This window comes from Ylistrum balloti, unplaced genomic scaffold (genome assembly GCF_031769215.1).
Source record: "Ylistrum balloti isolate Yb309-2 unplaced genomic scaffold, AGI_CSIRO_Ybal_v1 Utg369868, whole genome shotgun sequence".
Classification (NCBI taxonomy): domain Eukaryota; kingdom Metazoa; phylum Mollusca; class Bivalvia; order Pectinida; family Pectinidae; genus Ylistrum; species Ylistrum balloti.
In genome coordinates this window covers 184,196-208,724 of record NW_026782012.1, presented here as the reverse complement: position 1 = coordinate 208,724, position 24,529 = coordinate 184,196, and the positions used below count along the sequence as shown (strand labels likewise).

The 24,529-nt window shown below is 33.9% G+C and overlaps 1 protein-coding gene across 1 annotated transcript; it reads left to right on the top strand.

The window, feature by feature from the left end:
* The first annotated feature begins 176 nt into the window (after positions 1–176).
* On the top strand, positions 177–21,662 carry LOC132545947 (next to BRCA1 gene 1 protein-like). Its single transcript, XM_060209628.1, has 21 exons — positions 177–398; positions 1,602–1,664; positions 3,676–3,717; positions 7,359–7,648; positions 7,900–8,008; positions 8,348–8,512; positions 8,958–9,147; positions 9,499–9,571; positions 9,855–10,097; positions 10,490–10,648; positions 11,056–11,191; positions 11,995–12,115; positions 12,903–13,069; positions 13,674–14,028; positions 14,964–15,137; positions 15,273–15,497; positions 16,295–16,386; positions 16,585–16,919; positions 17,349–17,472; positions 17,604–17,696; positions 18,208–21,662. Exons 1-21 carry the CDS (start codon positions 297–299, stop codon positions 18,520–18,522), a joined length of 3,573 nt encoding a protein of 1,190 aa, XP_060065611.1. The 5' UTR covers positions 177–296; the 3' UTR covers positions 18,523–21,662.
* Positions 21,663–24,529: the final 2,867 nt, after the last annotated feature.

The window sequence follows — 24,529 nt, the reverse complement described above, 5'->3', positions numbered from 1 at the left end:
TTGAATTTTGTCGAACGGTTTGATTAATCAGCTCATATCCCCGATGATCAGCTCTTTTTATATATGTCATTAACAGGAACCTGGCATTTTACATCAAAATATGCGGAACTATTTTGTAGAGGTCACGTGCTATTGTTTTGGTGTGGTGATGAGGTCATTTTGTCAACAACTCGAAACTCATACCCATATGACGTGAATTTTCGTCTTAAATCAACGCTATTTTTGGAACTTACTAAACAAATGCCAATGTCATTTCATTTTTTGTAGCCAGAGTGACTTGACATACACTTAATAACATGGAGGACATTGTGTTCAACGTAAAATTTGAAGGAGAAAGTCTAGCCCCAGAAATATTTTGTTTGCCAGCGCAAACAAAATGGATGGACCTAGAAGCAATGGTAAGAGCGGAAACGGATGAAATCTTGTAAATTTTATTCAGAATGTTTATCTGGTCAAGACTATATAGACATCATTCTAAGTTATTGTCAATTGGAAATACATTTTGTGTTGTCATAGTGTTTATCAAGATATTTTCAAAGCTAATCGATTTTCTTTTTTCTGCTGACCGTGAGTGAGAATTTTTACCATGACATAATATCAAGCTATAGCAAAGAGAGGTCATGGTCATATGGCAAAGCCTATGATCATAGCGAGACAGCTCCAAATACTTATATCTTGCGTCAGAACCGCCGGTTAAATCATTTAAATCTATAGAAGTAAATGGTTATTTATGGCATCAAAGTCAACTGTGGGTCAATTACAATTTGCAGCTAGATCTAGAAGAAATGATTTTGTTAGTTACGTTTGAAAAGCATTAAATAAGATTCTAATGAGTAAAGGCAACATAGAATTCAACTGACAACCTTCAGGTTAAATTGTTTAAGTATCAGCACCTTTTTGTTTTTCGACATTATTTATTGATGATTTCTCAAATAATTAATTTGATTATGAAGATCTGCAACCATCTTTTTGAAATGAAACAAGTTTAGTGAAGTTTTTTACTGGAGTTGTAGTTGTTTTAATTTAATGCAATGCATGTTAAAAGTGTTGTACATGCAACATTATGAAGTACATATGTTTACCAGCCTGTTACAAAAATGTTTTATATGGTGCTTGGTGGTGTTCATCAACAAACCAAAGTCCAATATGACCTAAAGTGATTTACTTAATCAATATCCTTGTTTCTGAAGTGTTGTTAACATACTAAGATTGAAAAAGGAAAATTAACTAAAAAAAAAAGGCAAAATCAAAGTTAAAAGGAATTTCCCTTCAGAAAATGAAGGGATCATACTTTGAATAATTTATAAAAGACAAATTCATATGAAAAATTAATGTGAAAATTCATTTCAGTAATACTCATGAGTATGTTAAATTTGAAATTTGTCTTCTAGTAAATATGTACTTAGTAAAAATTCATTTTTTTCTCAGTTTAATCACAGATATTTCACAAAACATAAAATGTAGGGGTGAATTTACATATATGGACATTAAAATAAGTGGAAAGATCTAAAAAAAAAAAGGCTAGCTGTAATACTGTCAGGTTCCTGTTCAACTTGATTTATTTGAATAATGTATATGAACCATTTTGCATTTGTTACCAGGTGAAGGCTCAGTATGACTGTGAACATGTACAGATATTTTACATTGACCCAGAAGGAGACTATGTAAGTTAATACTATTGTTAAGATTTCAAATGTTATCTTAGGTGTATTAATCAACTGGTTTACATTTGGGAACAAAAGTATTCAGAATATATACTCAAGGGATAAGGTAATGCAGTGTAAACTAGATGATTCTAGGCAAGACACCGAGTATAATGTTCAGTGTTTCTAAATAAGAATGAAGATTAATCCATACAGAACAAACTGCAAAATCAACGATTTGTATCTGGTAAGTGATTTAGGAATAATTGAAGGGAACGGAAAGAGAACTCTAATCTGAAATCTGAAGCCTCGATTCTCTTTGGCTTGGAGTTTATGAGTTAGTTTATCCTCCTCATTGGGATGTTGGCCCAATTTTTCCAAAAAGGCTACTCTCAGTTGGGACCAAGTGCAGGAGGCTGGCATCATTGAAGCTGTCTTTCTAGCTGGTCCCACAAGTGCTCAATAGGTGATAGGTCGCGACTGTATGGTGGCCATTCCAGTGGATGGATATTGTTGTTAGTGAATAAGTCGCGACAGATCCTCGATACATGAGGCCGAGCATTATGCTGCTGGAATGTGAGATTGTTTTGCAGCAATAATGGGACAACATGGGGTTGATGGATTTCAACTCTATACCTAGTGGCAGTTAAATTACTCACTTCCACAACCAGCGGTGATTTAACTCCATGTGAGATTCCTCCCCACAACTACACAGCAATTGGCGAAACGTTCTCCATGATGCCTGTATACATGATGTCGAATGTCTGCTGGAAACAGGGTGAACCGCGACAGGGCAGTAGATAAAACCCGCCTCCACTGCCTCAGTGGGAATATTCTGGGGGTTGTGTGCCACCTTCCAAACCATACGATGCTGGCGACGAGAATTAGAAGGGGACAGATCTATAAATGGATGACATGCCTGCAGACTAACTTCTCTCAATTGTTTCCTTACAGTTTTTGCATGGATAGGATGAATATGAGTACCTATGTTATGAAGGGCAGATTCAGTGGCAGTAAGGTGCCAATTTTGAAAATGAGGGATATTTTGATGTCACATGTCCCTTAGACATCTAACAAGACATTCTATAGTGTAAAATGGACACTGAAATGTCTTGCAATCTGTATTTGCCTTTGAGCTTTCATAATCATTGCAATGGCCTGACCTCACTTAACTTCCATCAGCCATGACATTGTTTAATGCTATCAGAAATTAATCACAATATCAGAAAATGATGTGTCTTTATGAAGATGACCTAATGATATGATGAGCAGTGTATCTTAATGTCACAACACTGCATTGCATGAGATTTTCCCATTTTGTGCTTTCCCTGGAAGACATCGGGATGCAATAACGCAACATTCGATACTGGACCACATGCACTGTAACCTAGAGAGCTGCTTTACCAATTTTCATTATTTTTGAACACCGTGTTCGCAAAATATTGCAAATGATGTCATCCTGCATTTCTTTATTCCTTGAGCAAAGTTACATGTATGTAACAAGATTTGATTGGGTATAAAGTGTGCTGGTCATGTCTACAATTTAATTTTTTAATTTCTTTAGTCAGATTAGTTGTGTATGATATGCTGCATAAACTGTAGCAATATCAATGGAAACATTTCATTTTTTATTTGTTTACAAATTATTAGTTTTGAATTGGTATATTTCTAACACCTATGACTAAATCCTTTCCTCGTTAAGCAAATAATATAATATCAGAAGATAATAATGATTGAAATCGGCTCTAAACAAAAATGAGATTTCATGATTTTATCTTATCATATTACACAGTGTACAATGTATTTTTTTCTGTACTGTCCATATGTATCTGTTTCTGTACTATGTACATGACAAGTGTTTAAATGGCTATATCTGTGCTTGGTGAAAATAAGAATTTCCACTTTGATTAATCCATAGACAAACCAGGGTAGCAATTGTACTAAAGATATCACTATAGCCTAGTACAATGTATTTCACTATGAAATGAAGCTACATCTAATATTCAAATATCAAATTCACCTTTTTACACAGGTTGCCTTCTGTAGTCAAGAGGAATTTGAAGAAGCAATTCGTGTAAGTATCTATTGATGGTTTCAAATATGATTTATAAATTATGGTTACTTTACAAATTTGTAATTTTAAGAGACAAATAAATATGGATATGAAAGTATTGATGTAGAGAAAATATACTTTAAAAAAATCAGAAACTTCATTTTTAGGGAAGAGGAATGATACTTGAACAAAAATAGCATACAGAGTGTCAGTGTATGTACAGAAAAGTTTTAAACAGGAAGAAAATATAGAGTCCTCTCTGATTGTAAGAACATGATAAGTAGTTTACTTGTAATATTTCCTCATTGGTGTGAAAGGATCTTGCATTCATTGATAAACACTTTTTAGAAAATCTACATAAATTATATGTCTTTGTACATATACTGTGATTTTTTTTTGTAATAAGCCCAGAATGCCAGGATGTTCCTTCTTTTCCATAGTCAGATGTTCGGCTTAATACAGGACATTAAAATGATATATTTGTTTGTAAATTTAAGAACAGCAATATCTGTATGGACTGCAATTGTTTCCAGGTATGAGCTTATTTCAGCAGAAAATAGTGGATAAAAATGCAGGGATGATTTTATTCAAATAAATACAATAACACTTTGGACGAATGCTATATTGATGACTTGTAATAAGCCCACTGACGTTACAAAGATTTATAGTTCTAAGTTTATGACAGGATAAAGTGTATTTTTGTAAAATGAATGACCTTCACCCAATTTTAAGGTCACTGGGGTCAGATGTGTTGAAAGCTTTAAACAACCTCTTCGCAATGACCAAAATGCCTAGGGTACTGATAGTGGGCCTGTGGCATGCTGGGATTAAGGGCAACAATGTTTGTTACAATGAATGCCCTTGACTTACTTTCAAGGTCACTGGGTCAGATGTGTTGAAATCTTCTTCTCAATAACAAAAAGGCCCAGGGTGTTGATATTAGGCGTGTAGTATGCTAGCATAAAGGACTACAAAATTTGTTCATATTTTTGACATTGACTCACTATCAGTCACAATTATCAAATATGTCAAAATCTTTAAATGACTTCTTCTCAAAAACCAAAAGGCCCAGGGTGCTGATATTGGGCCAGTAGCATGCTGGGATTAATGGCTACCACACCTGTTAAAATTAATGACTTGGACTTATTTTCAAGATCACAGTGGTCAGATATGTTGAAATCTTTTAACAACTTCTTTTCAATGATCAAAAGGCCCAGTGTGCTGATAATGGGCCTGTATGATACTGGAATGGCAGACAACCAAGTTGTTAACATGAACGACCTTGATGAAGTTCAAGGGGTCAAATGTGTTGAGATCTTTAAATGATGACTTCTCAATAATCGAAGTTCCTATTGTGCTGATATTGAGCTTTTAGCATGTTGGGATAAAGGGTTACCAAATTTATTAAAATGAATGACCTCTACATATTTGCAATGTCATAGGGGGCACATGTGTAAAAATATTTAAATGACTTCTCAATAACCAATAAGTTCAGAGTGCTGATAATTGAGCTGAAGCTTGCTGGGATGAAAGGTTACCAATTTTGTTCATTTGATTAACCTTTTCTCTTTCTGAAGGTCACAGGGGTCAGATGTGTTAAAATTTTCAAACGACTTCTTGTCAGTACAAAATTTATTATACTAAATGCCCTGTCTCTAATACACGCCTCCCAAACCTTTCTCAGTGATTTTCCCCTACAAAGATCACAAAACTTACATTGTGCCAAATATCTACATATATACATATGCAGGAAAATAAAAAAATCCAATGAGCAATTAAATCCTAAAAGTGAAAAACACATGTCTATTTACATTTCTATAAAATCAACGAGATTAACATCTGGGAGTGCCGTATGAACTACTGTCCTAGATGTCATCACTTTCACTTTCACTTTCTGTTAGCTGGATTGGATTAGGCACATGCACACAAAAAAATTTCAAAAACATCATTTGTAGCCTGGAGGTCATTTCTTGTAAAGCCTTCAAATTCCTCATTATCAGAGTCTTGCTGGAAAATACCATCCTTGCTACCCTCGAGTGAATTTGTAATACAGCATTTTGAAGGATTTCCAGATAGTTATGGGAATAATACTGTCCCATACTGCCTTGACCCATGACACTGCTTTAGATGAGGCCTTGTGATTCCCCCTTTGGTTTTCTCCACAGGACCACTCATCATACAGCTCTCCAAGCTTGTCTTTAAAAAGTCCCATACTAACAGTTGGCTGTCAGTGTTATTAACACCCCAGATTTTCTTCAGCCAGTACTTCCTTCATTTGTCCATGACTTTGCTTCCACCCCATACATGTACATGACAATACTGCTTGGGATGTCACATTTGGGTAGGGGACAAATTCCAGGCAAGTGTAAGAGAGGGGCCATTTTGTGCCATCAGCATAAGCTGCTACAGTCACCGTAATTTTGTTCGTTATGCCCTGTACTATAGACACAGACTTCTTTGTTCCCCTTTTATGCTAATATTGACTGACCTGGCATGTCGAACCACACAGGTGTTTCTTCCATATTTGCAATAAACCTAGCAGGATACTCTCAGAGTCACTGCATCTGGAGTACAAAATTCAAAAACCTGTCAATGCAATCAGAGAAACAGTATGTTGTGCAACGCAGTTAGATTACCTAAATGAAATGTGTCTTTTATTTGAACTTTGTAAACCACCCATAGAAAGCCTTGAATGACTGGCTTAAAGCTTTCCCAGTTACCCGGATACTGACTTGTCTGTCAGTCAGCCATTTTGTCAGGTTTTTATTGATATCATCATATCAAACAGGCCTTCCACCTCCTTTACAATGCTTAGATGTATCAGTAAGATTTTAAAATTTTTCTTTGTTTTGACACCATTGTCACACTTGTTTTCTGTCTATAGGAACACATTAGTCGCAACATGTTTCTCTTTTCTTGCACATATGCGATAACTTTAGATTTAAAGGAAATGTCACATTTTTTGGGGTTCCGGACATGGTGATAGTGTAATGCCAAGTTGGGATCAGAATGACTATAGATTGATATCTTTTTAATGATATATATTGGCATACATGCAATGAGAGTGTGATTGTCATTTCATACAAAGTACTTGTCACCATGAGTACAATGACAATATTTATACTAGTGCAATTTCTTACATTAATGCCAAAACATTTGTATATTTCTTTAACAATGTTTGAAGCATTACACATGACATCAGTGTTTATAGACTCTATATAGCGACCTTCTGAGTCTGAAATTTTGTGTTCCATTAAACGCTTTTGCTTAGGAAATTGTATGTCCCCAGGCGTTTATCCGAATAAGTACGGTAAAAAAGATCCAGGCTGTTGATTTTGGTTCTTTACTACTATTATTTAGTGGAGTAGTGGATGGAGAGCTACCGATTGTACAAATAATTGACCTTGACCTATATTTAAAATCTCTTGGGTTAAGTGAGTTTAGATCTTAAGATTTCTTTTTTATTGAGCAATAGGTTCAGAGTAATGGCATTTATGTGGGGGCATTTCTAAAGAATATGATTTCAAGTTTGAAGAAAATGTTTTTTTGAACCAACAATGTCTTACTGTAGAGTAATTGATCAATTTATTTTAGGCATGTTTGGCCTCTTTCTTTGTATTCAGATGACCATTAAGACAAATTGGCCTCTTTTTTTTCCACAGATTTCCGACAGCTTTTCTAATACCTTACACCTGGTAGTGCGTGATTTGGGACCTGACAGTGAACCAGACAGGATTGTCCCCAGAAACATACCATCAGAACCCACCACAGAAAAGAAACAAACAGAACAACCTGAGGATCCAAAAGTCACCGGTCATGGGACAAAGGTCAATGATGAGGGGTTAAATGTTGATGGACAAATGTCGGAAACAATCATACATGTTGATGATGCTACTGGTGAGACAACTGAAACAACACGTGTCGAAATTCCTTTGGAGACCATTTTGGAAATGTGAGTTTCTGAAGACTGAGTATGAATTCATCAAAATGTTTTTACAATACTTACACATGTTAAAAAAAGACAAAAGTGATTGCTCTAAAACATGAAAATGTTGATTTCAAGATGTACTGCATGCATCAAAATTGGACTTTTCTTGTACAAGAATATTCTTTTTGCGATGCAGTGGATGTAGTTATATGTTAGAATGAACAGAAACAAGTTTATCTAATATTTCTTAATATATCATACAATTATTTTAACAGGATGGATACAAATGCACCACAGCTACAGGATGTCGTAGATGAGACGGGAGAAACAACCCCACTCCTTCCAACCATTTCTGAGAACAAATCACGCCTTGCTGATAAAAAGGTATGAACACAGTTGATATACAGATTTAAAGATACAGGATTGCAATGTTTACAAGGTGTTAGAAGTGTTAATAAATAATGATCCACTTTCAAATTAAATGAAGATGAAATTGACTTGTGTTTTCAATGGTGTTGCCAGTTATTATCTTTGATATGTATACAACACTTTTGCATTGAAGATTTTCTAAAAGATTTATATATGAATTTGGATGTTGTAAGTGAATACATTTGAATCGAAGTCATAATTTTATTAAATATATCTATATTGAAATTTTTTTTTTGTACATCTTTGTTATTTGGCAATATTAAGGAATCTAAACATATATGATGATTTTTAAAGGCTGACAAGAAGATAAAGACAAGAAAACTGACAAAGGAATCCCGTAGATTGACCCAGAGTGCTGACAGAGGTGCAAAACCCAAGAAGTTGACTCTGGACCTTGAGTCTGGCGAATCTGATGAAGTTGCAATGCCATATTCAGTCTTTGTCAAATTTATGCAACAGGTATACATTATTTCATATATTCATTACGTATTACTTTTATATTATGTTCTTTATTTTTCTTTTTCACTCGTCTTTTTTTTTTTTTTAATCTAATGAAAATTTTCACGATGCATATCATGGACACATCTGCCAAGGTTCTTTTCTGGCAGTAATTATTGACTTGTGAAAGGAATGTCATTTGTATTTCATGAAAATATATAAAGAAAGGAATGTATCACATACCATTTTCACATCAGTACTTCAAAGCTTAAGGACAAACAAAAAGTAATGTGTTCATGTCAAGAAATGAATGCTTCAGTCAATTTATGAACTTTTTGGCCAAAATTTACCAGCTATATCTTTGGTTGAACTTTGCATTTAGCTCCATTTTCATCAAAGTAGAAGATGGAGGTGTGGGTGCAAATAGCAATTCACATCTATATTCCAAGCATTCTTTTTGATTTAGCTGAAAACAGAACTGAGAACTGAGATAGTCAAGGATGTCACAAAGAAGACTGTTCGCCATGTCCTCAAGGGGCTAGATGGTGCTGTCATCCAGTCAGTTAAGGGACCGAATGAAGTTGACCCTGCTGTGACCTCACCAACAGCGTTCCAAGGGGAGACTACCCCTAAAACAGAAATACCATCAAGTCATCGTTAGTCATCATTACTACATTTTGATTGACATCTGATCCTTTCAATTGATTTATCTTGCACATTTTGATTTTTGTTTTCAATAAATCTTCAGATCTCTTATTTTTTCTTTGTCACATCTACTATAACTCATATTCAATATAAAACTTGATCAAGATTTTTATTTTTGCATGAAATCAATTTCTAGAGGATTTTTTTTTTTTGTAATTAACCTTCAACATTTTTAATGAAAGGAAATGTTGAACAGGTCCATTTTGTAGAAAGTTCTGATTAATGAATGAGAATTTCTGGCTTTATCAGTATAAAGATTAATGGCCATGGTTGTTCAATTTTCTATTTTTATTTTATTTTAGCAATATATTACCATGAAGGTATCATTTGCAACTTCTGTGATCGAGTCATACTGGGAGTACGATACAAGTGTTGGTAAGTATTTAGTGTAAGGTAAATGATTCAGTTATAAATCTTGAGTTATTGCTTAAGAATTACCAGGTAAAAAAAATGCAAAAAAAAAAAAAAAAAAACGAGAAAAATATTTCTCAAAATTATTGTATACTGTGTTTGATATATATATGTAAACTTTTCATTATATAATTGTGATGTTGAATCATGAAAAGTGAGATTTCTATCTAATGAGTAAATTTGCTAATTGATTTAAAATTATACGAAGGATTATAACCACTGTGTTTCAAAATATCTATTTTTTCAGTAATTGCATTGACTACGATCTTTGTGAAGAATGTGAAGCTGTAAACGGAATTCATAACACAGATCATGTGTTCCTGAAGCTCCGGAAACCAGCTAAATTTCGTCTACAAGCTCCTCTCTTCAAGGCCACTTTGTACCGTCAGAGGGAGAAACTTCCACAAGAGGAGTTAATTCAGGAGTCAATAACTCGTGACCAAGTGAACAGGGATTGTATGACAGAACTCCTTCAGACCAAGTTTGACAAGTGAGAACTTAGGAAAATTTTGATTTTTTGTTAACAAACACTATCTGATTGATAGATAACTCTTTATTGGATAATCTTACAAACAATTTTCTCCCTTGCCTTTTGAAACTGGGGGTTTACAATATATTTACATTAGAGAATGCTTGAAAACCGGAGGCACAAGCCTTGAATTTCACTAATTTAGGGTGTATGTTATCCTCATTTGAGGGTAATGGAGAACACTTCTTACAGAAAATTTTAATCAGATTTAAGGGAGACAAATGGTGTTCATTATCAATACTTTGGAAATAAAAATAGTGTTTGTAATTATGAGAACATAGTTGTATAATATCAAAACTGGATGAAATATGCAATAAATGTGTAGTATTTCTAACATAATTTTGCTGGTGTAGGATACAAGAGAAAACAGCACGCAAACAGGAAAGACTGAGGAGGAAAGAAGAAAAGCTGCTCCATAAACAACGCAGGAAGGAAGAGCTTCTTAAACGCAGACTTGACACCCAGCGTGACGAACCACTGAAGCGAGAGAGGCTTGAAATTCCTCTCCGAAGGTATGCTCAGATTTTCTGTCATTTAGTCTTCAATTTGTATTTAGTATCATGTGTTGTACTTATATAGCAAATACTGGAGAAAAATAGTCCCATTTGTCGTGTGTTTTTATGACTTTATATATAACAACAGACGTTATCAGTATTATGCTTTATACACAGTGCATGGCCAATGAGATAAAGATGATATTTCCACCTGTTGAAACTAAATCATGTTTGAAATTTGAATTGCGAGACAGAAAAGAAATTTTTTATAGTTTTACCTTCTGACATCGAAAACTTGTTATTTTGTTCATATTCCTCAACGATTTGACGTCTTTGTGGAGTATACATATTTACTGATGTCCCCTTCAGCTTTGTCGAAATATGAATCTCATACTGATTTATAATAAAACAATATCGTATTTCAGACATATGGGATTTGATGCCTCTTTGCTGTATGATGTGACCATCCCAGATGAAACCAAAGTCCAGCCAGGAACTAAACTCCTCAAAACCTGGCGCATGAAAAATACTGGAAGTCGTACCTGGAATGATTGCACTAAGGTTAGTTAAAGTAACTAGATATATGTCGCTAAGACCCTAAAAATATGCAGAAAGTAATAAACATGTGTTATTAATTAAAATATCTGAAGGGTAAGTGATGTGTATAAAAGCTGGCATCAACTTGTGTCCCTTTATCTTATCCCTCGGGGTATTCAGTAATGAGGATACAGTTCTATCATCACAGAATTTGACAATTTCCATTTTAAATTCAGAGTGTGTTAATCAACATTTAACCTACTGTGTCTTGACATTACCAAATTCATCCTAAAATTAAAAACTTTTTTCTTAGTATTTTTTTTTGGTAGTGGATCCAGTCAATTACGATGTTTAATTAAATGATTTCTGTGCAGATTTGTTTGAACAGAGACAAGTGAATGGAACGATTTACTTACTAGTAAACATTCACGCCATACAATTACCTTGTTATCAATCTAATAATACTGATTCTGTCGGATTTATATGAACACTTGATATGTAAAATGACCATGCAATGCTATGTTTCCATGGAGATTTCATAACTTCATGACGTTATTGAGATGGTATATACAGGGAGAACAGTTCCAGTTTAGATATTTAGTAGATGACATTAAGATTATTTGAAAAGGTATCTAAGTCCTTTGATAATTAAAATCATGATTTTTGTTAAAAAATGTTTGTTTTATCTCTCCAGCGTCTTGATGAATGAAAAGTTCTAAAGCTTGTGTCGTCAGTCTCATTTGAAATGGAAACTTATGCAATGTCATCAAATTAGAAAACAAAGGTTTTAACAAGTGGTGTTAATTATCATCATTATTTTGTTACAGCTCCACCTGGTGTACGGATCCTTCCCAAGCCTCAACAGCAATGAGGATGTGAAGGTCTTACCTCTGGCTCCTGGTGATGAAGCTGATATCTCTGTTGAACTAATTGCACCAGAGAAACCCGGTAAATAACAATCAGAAAGTGAAGTCGTTAGATATAAACACATAAATCTTTTTTTCCATCAGATAACTTAATATCGTTACATATAAACACATAAACCTTTTTTCCATCAGATAACTTAATATCGTTACATATAAACACATTAATCTTTTTTTCCATCAGATAACTTAATATCGTTACATATAAACACATAAACCTTTTTTCCATCAGATAACTTAATATCGTTAGATCTAAACACATAAACCTTTTTTCCATCAGATAACTTAATATCGTTAGATCTTAACACATAAACCTTTTTTCCATCAGATAACTTAATATCGTTTTTCCATCAGATAACAACACATTAATCTTTTTTTTTTCAATCAGATAATATCAATAGATATAAACACATTTTTTTTTCTATCAGGTAACTTAATATCGTTAGATATAAACACATAAATCTTTTTTTCCATCAGATAACTTAATATCGTTAGATATCAACACATTAATCTTTTTTTTTCCATCAGATAACTTAATATCGATAGATATAAACACATTTTTTTTTCAATCAGATAACTTAACATATACACCCATGTTGTAGACTTCATTATACGTCTCACATGCTGGAAGTGAAAAATGTACGTTCAGAGACCTGTCATGTAGGAAAATTAATGCAATATTTTTTTCTCTAATTGTCTATAACAAAGTATTAGCTAACAGCAGTTTATAAATAGAATCTTTTACTGTAAGGCTCACTTTCAGTTATAGATATGACTTATAAACTGTTACGCTTTTTCTGATATGTTTTCAGGTAAATATCAGAGCCATTGGAAGATGACCCAGTCTGGAAAACAGTTTGGGCACCGCTTGTTGTGCATGATCTGTGTGGTTCCTAGAGAAGTTCTGGAACCAACAGGAGAAGAACCACTGAAGCTGGATCATGTCGTCGTTCTGAATGATGTTGAATCCAAGCAACAAGTAAGAAATGTCATGTTTAGCAGTATAATAAGCGTTTTGATTCTTATTTTTGCTTCTTAACAATAATTTTGTCTTAAATGGAGCAATGCTCCTGTTCTTGTTAGACTGACAAGTGGAGAGGGGACTGATTTGCAGGAGAGAAATTTGCGATGAAATACATTAAATTAACAATAATCATACATTGCTGATATTCATTTATCACCAAACTGGAAAGTAAATGTTGATAGTAAGTTCAAAAATTGAAATGATTCTTATTTCATTGATATTTGTTTCTGTCTGAGAAAACTGATGCGGACATGTTTTAGTTTTGAAGTATTTTGTCACATTCTAGTGTGAAACAACAGATTATCAAAACAGAAGTCTTTTTCTGTCATTCCAATATATGTGGAAAAGAAGACATGATTATAATGATGTGTGCCCAATGAATTGAGTCTCAACAGGACATCTGTGTAAAGAGGTCTGAATACGGAAGTGTTTAGATTACATATAGGTTCAATAGAAATGTTCAAATACAGTAAGAATTATTTATTTGGCAATGCTTATACAAAGATCAAATTAGTCTGTCATATGTTTGATATTTCATATGGCCCATTATTTTTACTAGATGGAGAAATCGTGTGAAGAGACTGAACACTTTACTGACCGAAAGGAAACTGAGGAACTGCTAACAGTTCGGGAAGAGTTTGTCATCAAAAAGGAAGTTGATACAAAAACGGAGGATAAAGAGGTCAATGATGAAGATGTCAAGGTTGAAGAGGTCAGAGATGAAGACAAAGTCAAACTAGAGCAGGATCTAAGCACAGCTGCTGCAGCAGTTGCACAACTGAAACTGGATCAGAGTCAGCAGCCTGTGACCAGTGAAGCTGGACAGGACCTCATGTCTTTTGAACTGCTAAATTTAGCCAACAGGGGAAGCCACAAAGTGTCACAGACTGCCACACCCAACAACACACCCCTTGGTGAGTTAGCAATAGACGTTCAGCTTATGGCAGTAATGGTACATTGTAAAAAAAAAATTCAATAGTAATTGTAATCATAAAAAACCTTCACATTTTGGTGGGGTAAGATATACTGTTACTCATGTCTGTCATCTGGTCCTGGTGTGCTTCAAATCAATGTCATATCTTAAGAATCTCAACACATTTTATTCATATTTACCCTTTATCTTGAAGTTCTATAAATCTGATCAGATTCTGATTTACATAGAATGGCACATTTATGTCTTACACATATTGTCTGGGTTGATACAGTAAGACTGTTCTACTTGTGATCTGGTTATACTAGATTTTCAGTGGCAACAATTACTTCCCATACATCGTTCACACAGGGCTTTATGCTTGAAGATTTTAGCTTCACAATATTCAATATCGTTAAAGGGAAGCACATATATTTATACTGTAAACTATAATCTTCTTGGAAGCTTGTCTATTTATGCGTATAGTTGTTTTAACATGTCTAACTGCACACTGTTAAGATTTTATAAGCTGGTGTCTCTCAAAATTTAATCCCTGTGAACCAGTTTTATGACAGCTTCCATGCTTGCTGCTATGTGCTGACATGGTGGTTTCATTTGAAATGTTCCCCCTTGGACAAGTTGTGACAAGGACAACCTAGCATTGTTTTATGGAGATTAATTGTGATGTTTTAACTGTGAATCTATGATTCTTTTACATATTTTAGGTTTGACCCTGGTGGTGTATACAAATGATATTGATTTATTACATATAGTAAATTGATCTGACACAAATGATTCTGGTGTCATCAAGTTGAGAATTGTTTCTAATCAGGTTTAAGAGATACATATTACTTAAAATGTTAAAAAACGGGACTCTGTTACATCAGTCTGAAGTGCATATACCAGAAATCTTTGTCAATTTGTTAACTCTCTTTGTAGATGTGACCCCACCCAAGTCCCCAGCTCCAGAGCTGGAGGATCTGAAAGCTTTGTCTGCAAGCAGCAGTGTGGAAGTAGTCAATGCTGACGTTGCTGAGGTAAACGCAGAAGAGGATCATCTGTCTGGTCAATATGTCCGCGACATTATGGACAACCTTCATGCTCCTAAACTTGGTATGTTGTTGTGAACATAGTACCAATTCACCATATTCTGAAATGCTATTATATCATCACAGGGAGGTTTATATCTCCTTACTGTTGTATTGCACTTTGGTTTTCCAATCATGATCTCTCTTGTGTTTGTAACAGATACAGACGATGTTGACATAGAGTCTTTGAAGAGTTACACTGATGATGATGATGACTCGAGTCTGAGTGAGGATGATGACTTCCTCATTGTTCCAATGCCGGCTTGCTTTGACTTCAGCAAACCTGTTATCTCGCGCTCTATCATTGATGATCTGACAGATGATGAGGAGGAAGAAGATGAAGATGAAGAAGTAGATGACAACCATAATACAATCTCACCTAGAGGTAAGAGATATCGCCGTCTTTACTCTCCAAGAGGTTCCAGGATTAAAGAGTAGGTCTTGAAATATCAAATTCATGTTTCAGGCTCTGAGAATATTAATAAGTTTTGATTCTGTTCTTGTATTTCATGAATTATAAATGTCTTTTCTGAAGCAATAATGTAAGTATGGAGTCAGTGATTTTTGAGATTCAAATAGTTGATATATCTTTTTGTAACTGGACTCAACAAAATTTTAGAAATGTTGCTCTAAGCTCAACTAGTAAATCTTATACAAAACATAACTGTGGTTTTACCACTAACCACACAATATTTATAACACATAAAGAAAGCATTGAATTTTCCTCTACAATCAAATTACCAGATTTCCTATGTTTAAATCAGTTTTCATCTTTGAATATTAAAGCTGTAAATCTGTTGCTGATGTTCTCATTAGGAAAAAGGTTTTTGAAAGTTGTATATTAATCTTTTTTACTGTTTGTTGTTGATTATGCGACCTATCAGTTATACTTAGAGTCGTTCTACCACTAATTGTTATCATGAGTGCCCCGTCTTTCTGCCAGCATTTCCTGCTAAATGTTACTACACAATTCATGTTGTATGTTTACTTGAACAATAACCCTGATCACTGATTGGATAGAATATCTCATTTCAACTAAATGAAAATAAGAGATTTGTACAAAAAAAAATTCAATGCTGATATACAAAACTAAAGCTACAAGTGGTTAATGTTCAATTAATGTTACGATTAATCAGCAATGCTCACCCAGACAATTTTCAAATCTTGGAAATATTTTTACAGGTTCATCTGTTGATGAGCTTCTTGCGACATCTGAGGCCTTGCCTACTCAGCCACTTGACCCTAAACCTGTCGATGATAATGTCAACAAACAGGTAGGAAAACCATGTTTAAATCAAAGTATTTCATAATTAGAAATGTTTCTTTAATTATAAGAATTTTATCTTTAACTGAATTTCCGATTAATTTGTGCCTTAATTTGTGCTCTCTATTTTTTAGCAATCATCATTGAAAAACGTATTACCCTTTTGATATAAGTTTACTTAAACCAAAGCTGTTGTGCTATCTAACAGGAAACGCTGGAATCTGAATCAGCAGAGCCACCGGCTGTTGCCGCAACTGCCGCTGAAGTGCCACAGGATGTTGACCCAGAGGAAACTGCTGTGATGACAGTTTATTCCTCAGCTGCAGGAGCAGCTGGTGTTTATGACGATGTGTCCCCAAACACTGGATCAGGAGTGAGCTGTGGTTCAGAAGAATCAGAGCAAAGGGAGACAACTCACACAAAGAAGCCAGTCATAGTGGATGTCCACCCTGCAAATGGGGGAGTAGCTTCTGATGACAGGCCAGAGAACGGAGCCACCGGCGAGAACGGGACTGATCAAGACTCAACTGGTCAACATGGAGTGTAAGTTGTGTTTTATCAAAAATGTTGGACAGCAATTTTTTAATGGAATATATTTTAGTTTATTCCTTAATACTAAAGTTAATACTTAATACTTAGTACTAAAACAAGCTATAGAAAACAACATGTACTATTAAACTGTTTAAGATGCTGAAATGTTTTGCTAATTTGTGAACCTGATTATCACAAAAGGTTCAATACTTAATGATTTTATTAAAACTTCTAAAAAGGATTTATTTTTTATGATTTTATTTGTATGTAGTATACTGATTTAGCATAATGTGGAAACTTTTGAAAATAGTTTAAAAGAAATTCTAAAATCAAATGCTTGTGTGAATCAGCACCAAGTTAAATTTTATTAAGCAGGGCAGAAAGAGACCAACACTAATTTTTAAGACTTAACAGAATAAATGTCATGATTGTATTTTGCAGGCCACCTGACATGTTTGTGAACCAGGTGATGGCCACGGCTGTGAAGGCTGCCAACAAGGCTGCATCTAATGCTCTCACTACGTGTAAAGAGGTCTTTTACACCTGGCAAGCTCGGACATACCAGGTAAGTCAAAAGTCAACACTTGTCACAGTCCCAGGTTGGAAATGACACAATTATGAAATAGTGACCCTGACCTCAAATATTCCAAGATCTTTTATTAATTCTGATCTTTTTAATGTATAAACTATTTTCAGAATGGTTCACGTCAGCCGGGACAGAAATACAAACCACCTCAGTCTTCCTGGAAACCTAAGGAGGAAAAGTTTCCAGCTGAAACCCAACCTGAGGTATGTAAAGTGTATCTACGTTTGTATAAACAGTTTATTGATTATGTCATTTACGTATGTTCTTGGTCTGATAACCAGTAAACAATTTTAATTCAAGAACAAAACTGCCAATTTAGAGAATCAGAAAGCTGCATGCAACTTTGTATTGTTTTGATTTTCAGCATGAGTCCTGCAACTAACTTTCTGACTTGAAGAAAAGGCTCGTCCACTGAAAGGCTGTAATAGTGGATGTTAAAACTGTTGAATGATTATATAAGATAGGGTGTGTTCCTGTAAAACATCTACTTGAACCCAGGACTCGAAAATAAATCATTTCTCTTCAGTTTCTAGTATATTCAATGTATCAGTTCAGTTCTCTTGGTGGTTCTATCGAACAAAACCTGAATCCTGAGTACGTAATATACTGAAATATTTATCTGTTTTCAATTTTGATGCTTATTTGAAAACAAATAAAAAATAATGATGTCTCTTGCTAGATTGTCTGTAATATATTTGACTTAACTGTTCACAGCAAGCCACTAGTCAACCAGGCAAAACATTCATCCCTCCCAGATCTACCTGGAAACCAAAAGAGGATCAGTATAAGCCACCGAAGACAGGATGGACTCCTCCCCAGGACAAATGGATGCCGCCCAAGGATAAGTGGATGCCAAACGCCAAGGCATCTGAACAAGAGAACTCTCCAATGACAAAGCTATTTGAAATGGGATTTTGTAATCGGGAGCTGAACCAGCAACTGTTGGAGAAACATGGCCAAGATGTTGAGGCGACCATACAGGCACTGCTCACTGCCACTGATAGTGACTGGATCGAGAAGCGTCACTAGGGAGACAGATTTGTCGAAAAGGCCAGGTTTGCTATACAAGGGCAGGGTTGTGTGTGGAGTCAAAAAAGTGTCATGGACAGTGGCAAAATGACTGGAACAATGTGGTTCTCAAGGAACAGTGATTTTTAATTGTGATTTTTTCTTTCTTTTTATTTTCTATTTTTTTGAGGGGTAGAGGAGGAAGGGGAGGTGGGGCATGGGGTAAATGGATAGGGGAGGTTGGGGTTGAGATTTGTCAAACATATTTGTAAAGTGGCCTGACATAGGAATGATATCATTTATTGATAGACTTGATGGATATTGAAATTGGAAGGAAGGATGTGATTTCCGAGTTCAGATTTAGAACTCAATTTTGACAAGATCTATTCACTATTGTGGACTGACACTTCTGTTATATATATAACTTCCTTTCATGGTTTATTTTCTTCCTGATTATGTGCACAGTGAGAGACAAGGCATAATGTCATTTATTGTAAAAAGCTGATGCAATTTGTATTACCAGGAATGGCATCTATAGATTCAGTAATCAAGAACCAATATTGTGTACACAAGGTATTTAATGATAAAGTTAATTTTCTTTCTTTTAATTAATAAAATTTGATGATGGTGTAGATAAATAGTGTTATACTGATACCTTGCATATATTTATATTTTATGAAATATTCATAACTGTCCTTTGATGATCATAGATGTTAAAAGGACATGAAGCAGTGTAGAACCAAACTAAATAATAAATTTTGGAAAACTAGGATCTTACAAAGTCTGCAAAGGTGCCAACAGGCTTTATTATTTGATAATATTTCGCAAATGCCAGTTATTTTAAATTGGATTTTCAATGTTTCAATTAAAAATTATAGCTGTAAACACCACAACACTTTTTTAAACAAAAAATTTGAAAAAAAATATTGTCTTCAAATGATATGCATGCATCAATGTACTCACTTTGTCATGTGCTTTCAGCTTAAATATGATAAAAGCTACATGGTTTGATAGATGTCTGTCTTTGTTGGTTCATTGTTAAGTGAGAAATACAGATATTACAAGGTTATATCTGAGGGATATCAACTTAGCAGGCTGCGAGGAGCGGTAGGAGTTAATTGCCGGTCAAGTCAGTATGATATAGCATGACAGTGATATCCATATAATTTATTCAGCTGATGTTATTTATAAAGTAAGTGCAGTTACACATGATCATATGAAAGGTTTATGTCTTTGTTTTAATTATTGTTTGGATTTCATGTTGATCAGGAAATGGCCTGAAATCAAAATTATCTGCCCATTATTACTCATTAATTGTGAATTATGCTTCTTGTTATATATATCATCTGATATCCAAGAATGTTTCCTACAACAGGTCCTTATTTTCATTGTCGTACAAACACTTTTGAATATTTCTGATTCATACCATATGTTTTCGTGCTAAAAATAGTGAGTTTGTGCTATTTTACATTTATTTGTTAAAGTCTAGTGTTGGCTCTTAGTCATCTGAAATAGTAAGTTTGTACTATTATTTTTCAGTGATGGTCTGTTATTTTTGAAGTGTTGTTTTTCTACTGGTGCTTACCGGAAAACAGCAAGCCTTTAATACCAGGCTGAATGGATTTTACCCAGATAATAGGACGAGTAGCAGTCCAATCAAATACATCACAGTCAAATTTCTTAAAACAGTTTTAATTGGATGCATTTAAAAAAAGGAAATTTTCATGCAGAATCCATTTTGTATTCTTTAGTTTCATGTGTAATCAATGGTTTTGTTGTGTCCATTAGTTACAGGTCTTGTATTTAGTTAGACCGAGGTAACATTTAAATGGATTGGACCGGTTTATTCATTCGTCTGGATTATATACATCATAATTAATTTTTTTTTTAATTATTTTATTTTAAATCGTTACAAGACCAGCAAAATGTGAAGGGTTTTGGACTTACTGTGAAATATGGAATGGATCTTTAGAGAGTAACTCTAAAAGTTTGCAGTGAGGAGAGTTGAATATGATAAGAACACAGACCTCAAAAGGTTATTAGGTTTGGGAAAAAATGTAGTGGGTTTTCCAAGAAATGGACAGAAAGGTGAGAGTGTTGTATGAATGTCTATAGGTCTGTGATATTATGTGTTATTGTTGATTTGGAACATTGACCTTTGAACTGGAGAGTTATCTTTCCCTGCGTGGTAATATTTTGTTTGAGGTCATCAAGTACAAGTCCTACCAGCAAAATTAGTGCTACAACTGTACATATGTTTTATTATTGATGATAAAAAGGACAATGATTGGTCAAAATCAGCATATGTTCTGGTTCACTAGAGGGTTACCTACCCTATTTATAACTGGTTCTTTTAAAAAATATATACATTATTGAACTTGAGTAGTAGTAATAAGAACTTCAAAAGTATGTTTTTATGAATTTTTTTTATATTGAAAGTTATAATTTGAATTTTAAGTACTATTTTGATGTTTTCTAGGAGTTACAGAAAAGAAGTCTTAAAATATCATTGAATGAAAAACCAGACAAAAATAAAACTGTTTTGTACAGGATATGTGGGTTAGGTGAGGTAGAAAGCTAGCTGTTGGAATGTTACATGGTTCTGTGTGGAATCTGACCGCTAACAAATGCCAGTAAATATTGCTGATTTTGACCTTTTATTGTGGTTTATGATGTAAATATTGTAAAGAGAATGATACCTATATCCGTCATTAGTGTATTCGTAAAAATAGTTGTTTGTGATAATCACATGCTGATAGAGTCACAGGGACTTGTCACTAATTCCTGACCCTTTCGTCATAATAAAATTTACTGATTGTTGGTTAGGAATCTGTGCCAAGTCCCAGTGAATAGAGCTAAAGAGATGAAATGGTTAACACAATGCTATATATTATTTGTTGATGGCATTGAAAGGGATGGATGACTATATATGGTATTGTGTTGCCCATATATGGAATTTTGTTGACCATAAATAGTATTTCGTTGCCCATATATGATATTATGGGTACATGTACAATATATGGTAATATTTCACCCATATATGGTATTGTGTTAATCATATCGGCTGCAATAGTTATTTCACTGAAGAGTTTTAATGTTTATCTGTCTTTCAATGGTTAATGAACTTGATTATCTATGAAATAAAAACAGCAAAAAGATAATTTGTTTTGTTCCTTTTTCACTAGCACTTAAAAGCAGCTATATTAGGAAGAATAAAGTTCTTTTGACAGAGCTTTGAATGTAATTAATATTTGAGTTTTAAAGCTGTTAGACTTGCAATTTCTTGTGGTGCATGACACTTTATAACAGAAAAAAAAATAGCATAATAGGTTTTTAGTCCTTCGTCCATTTTTCTGTCTTTCCTGAAAACAACTCTATTTAATCACTTTTTGATAGGTCATTATAATTTCATGCATGTTCTCTATGGTTCCAGCATGAATAATTGAACAGTAATTCAGCATTATACATTATAACTGGTTTAACTTGGCTTAGTAAAATGGTTTGTTAGAAAAGTTTGACTTCATGAATAACTATTTAAAGTTTTGTTACAATAGTATGAATTTAGTGTGAATGTGATAATATAATCATGGGATGTTGATGTAAAGAGAAAACAGATTTTTTAATGAAACCATAATTTTGAATTTATAACATCGGCCATAAACAAGGGGGAAATTTACATTGAAAAGGTAAGAACAGAATGAGGGCCAGACCAGATTTTGTGCTCAAGCAAACTTTTTTATAATTCACCTAAATCATATAAAGTAATACAAATGTCTTTAAACCTTGAATATAACTTTGACTTGAAGTCCTTTCAAAATTGTTTTTAAATCTTTGGCAAAATCAGCCTTATTTATTAGTTTTTAACTTAAACAAGACATGAGGCTTGAGCACAAAATTCATGCTTGAGCATGAGGACGGTTTCATGAATATGGGCCCAGGTATTCTGAAATGGCATCTTCAGATTTAATGACGACACACACCATGTAAATTTCAGTTGATACAGGTCAGTAAAGTTACATTTTCTGAAGAAATGGAATGATAACAAAACCATAAGGTGTGCTAATGTGACCCATCTCCCTTTGTTTTCCACCATCTGTCAACATGTTTCATGGAAATAATGATATAAGGAACACAGCATCCTGCGAGGTTAAGACAGTTGCCTGTCAAAATGTGTTATGGCAGTGTAATGGTCAGAGGTAACCACAGATAAGGTTTAGTAAGCATGAATGTTACTCTCTAAAAATGGAAAACTATATTATTGTAACATGGTTACTGTCAGTTTTGTTGTAAATAGAGAGATACAAGGCTGATAAGAATATATCTTGTCCTTGTGGCCAGTACGTATGTAGTTATAAATAAAATGTAACACATCCACAGTTCAAAGTCCATGAATACAAAACTATATCTGTACCAAACATATTATGGTAAATCAGATCAGCTAAAATCTAGAATTTTAACCTGCATTTATATATGTACATCACAAAATACCGAAACACCTTTACCACAGGCAGAAAAAGAATGTAATTTTACCCCATCCTAAGATAGGTACAACAGTTACTGTAGTAGAAAGGAGTGATAAAAGGAGAACCCTTGGTCTGCATTTTGACACATTTACCACTTGACTAAATGGAAATTCCTACTGGTGGCGGCCAGTAAGGTAACCCGAGCTTTCAATTTCTACACTTAACAGTACCATATTTATAAAAGAAAGAATAATGAAAAATACAACCCAAGCCAGTTTTCAAACAGGCAATCTTTCAGTCTGAAGCCCGACAATCCACCATTCGACTAGAGGCAGATTCCTCCTCACTGTGGCTAGTAAGATGACCTTTAAACTCACTTCTGACATTCCTAGTATATAATCTAGGTTGTAGTAACTAAGGTGCTGAATAAGCAATTAAAAGGTAATAACTGCTTAAAAATACATGGAATATCTCCCAAGTATATGACTTTCCCATCTGATCCTAAACCTCAGTCACAAATTGTCAAAGTCATGGTCAGACAAAAGAAACAAGGGTGATAACTCTGTTACTTGTGTAGTAAGGTGCATGTTTTTTTATAAGAATGTGCAAATGCATTATTTGTGCAATTAAAGTACAGAAAATCCAGGTCAAAATATTATCTGAAGTCAACATGCATTATTAATAAAAAATGGAAACCATTTCTCATATTTTGTTCACATTTCGAATGGTATATAAAAAAAAGATCAAAGGCTTTCAATTGTTTTTAAATTTATTGATATTTTCTGTGAAATTATTTTCAAAATAATCCCACTAAACATAACAAACATCTAAAATAACACAGGATGGGAGGCCCCTCTAGAAGGGTAACAAAGTGTTCATACAAAAACCTTCGTACAACTTACAGAGTAATTATTTATAAATAGATACTTCAATCACATGACGTTAGGTATCGACTGTTAAGTAGTTTATATGAGCAAAAATATGGCATTAAAATAAGATGAGGAAAAAACATGAAAATATAAATCTAAGTGGTTTTGAAAATAACTTTAGGTATTTTAATCAAATCACGAAGAGATACCTGAAACAAAATTCTTAATTATTCAAAACACAGCTTAACTGAACATTTCTATATCTTAAAATGAAATGAAAGTGAAATGCCCGGCACATTATTCACAATGAAAAAAATACTGATGTAGCTAAATGAGTGTAATGTATAAAAATCTAACCATACTGTTCCTACATCATTTCAAAAAATTGAAAAAAAAAAAAGATTTTTACTATTAGTAGTTTCATTTACAAAACCGAAACTTTACAAGAAAAACTTTGAAATTACCTTTTTATAGCTTTCATTCCCTTGCGTGTTTAAGACCTTAAGAACAGCTATACATTAAGAAATTCCATCTAATCACCAGTTATATTGCTTAGAACTGCATCAGAACAATTCTTCTAAGATCTTGACGCAGTTTGATTGAACTGGAAGAGGAACAGCATACATTTATGTTGTTTCAACTGGTTGGAGATTCGTCTTTTTATCATCAAAAATTTACTTCATAGGAATGAAGATG

Bases quoted from the DNA above. Each gene is read 5' to 3' on its own strand.
- LOC132545947 (XM_060209628.1), top strand. From the start codon at position 297: ATGGAGGACATTGTGTTCAACGTAAAATTTGAAGGAGAAAGTCTAGCC. The intron at 8,009-8,347 runs GTATGAACACAG...TGATTTTTAAAG, and splicing joins CACGCCTTGCTGATAAAAAG to GCTGACAAGAAGATAAAGAC. The intron at 8,513-8,957 runs GTATACATTATT...TTTTTGATTTAG, and splicing joins TTGTCAAATTTATGCAACAG to CTGAAAACAGAACTGAGAAC.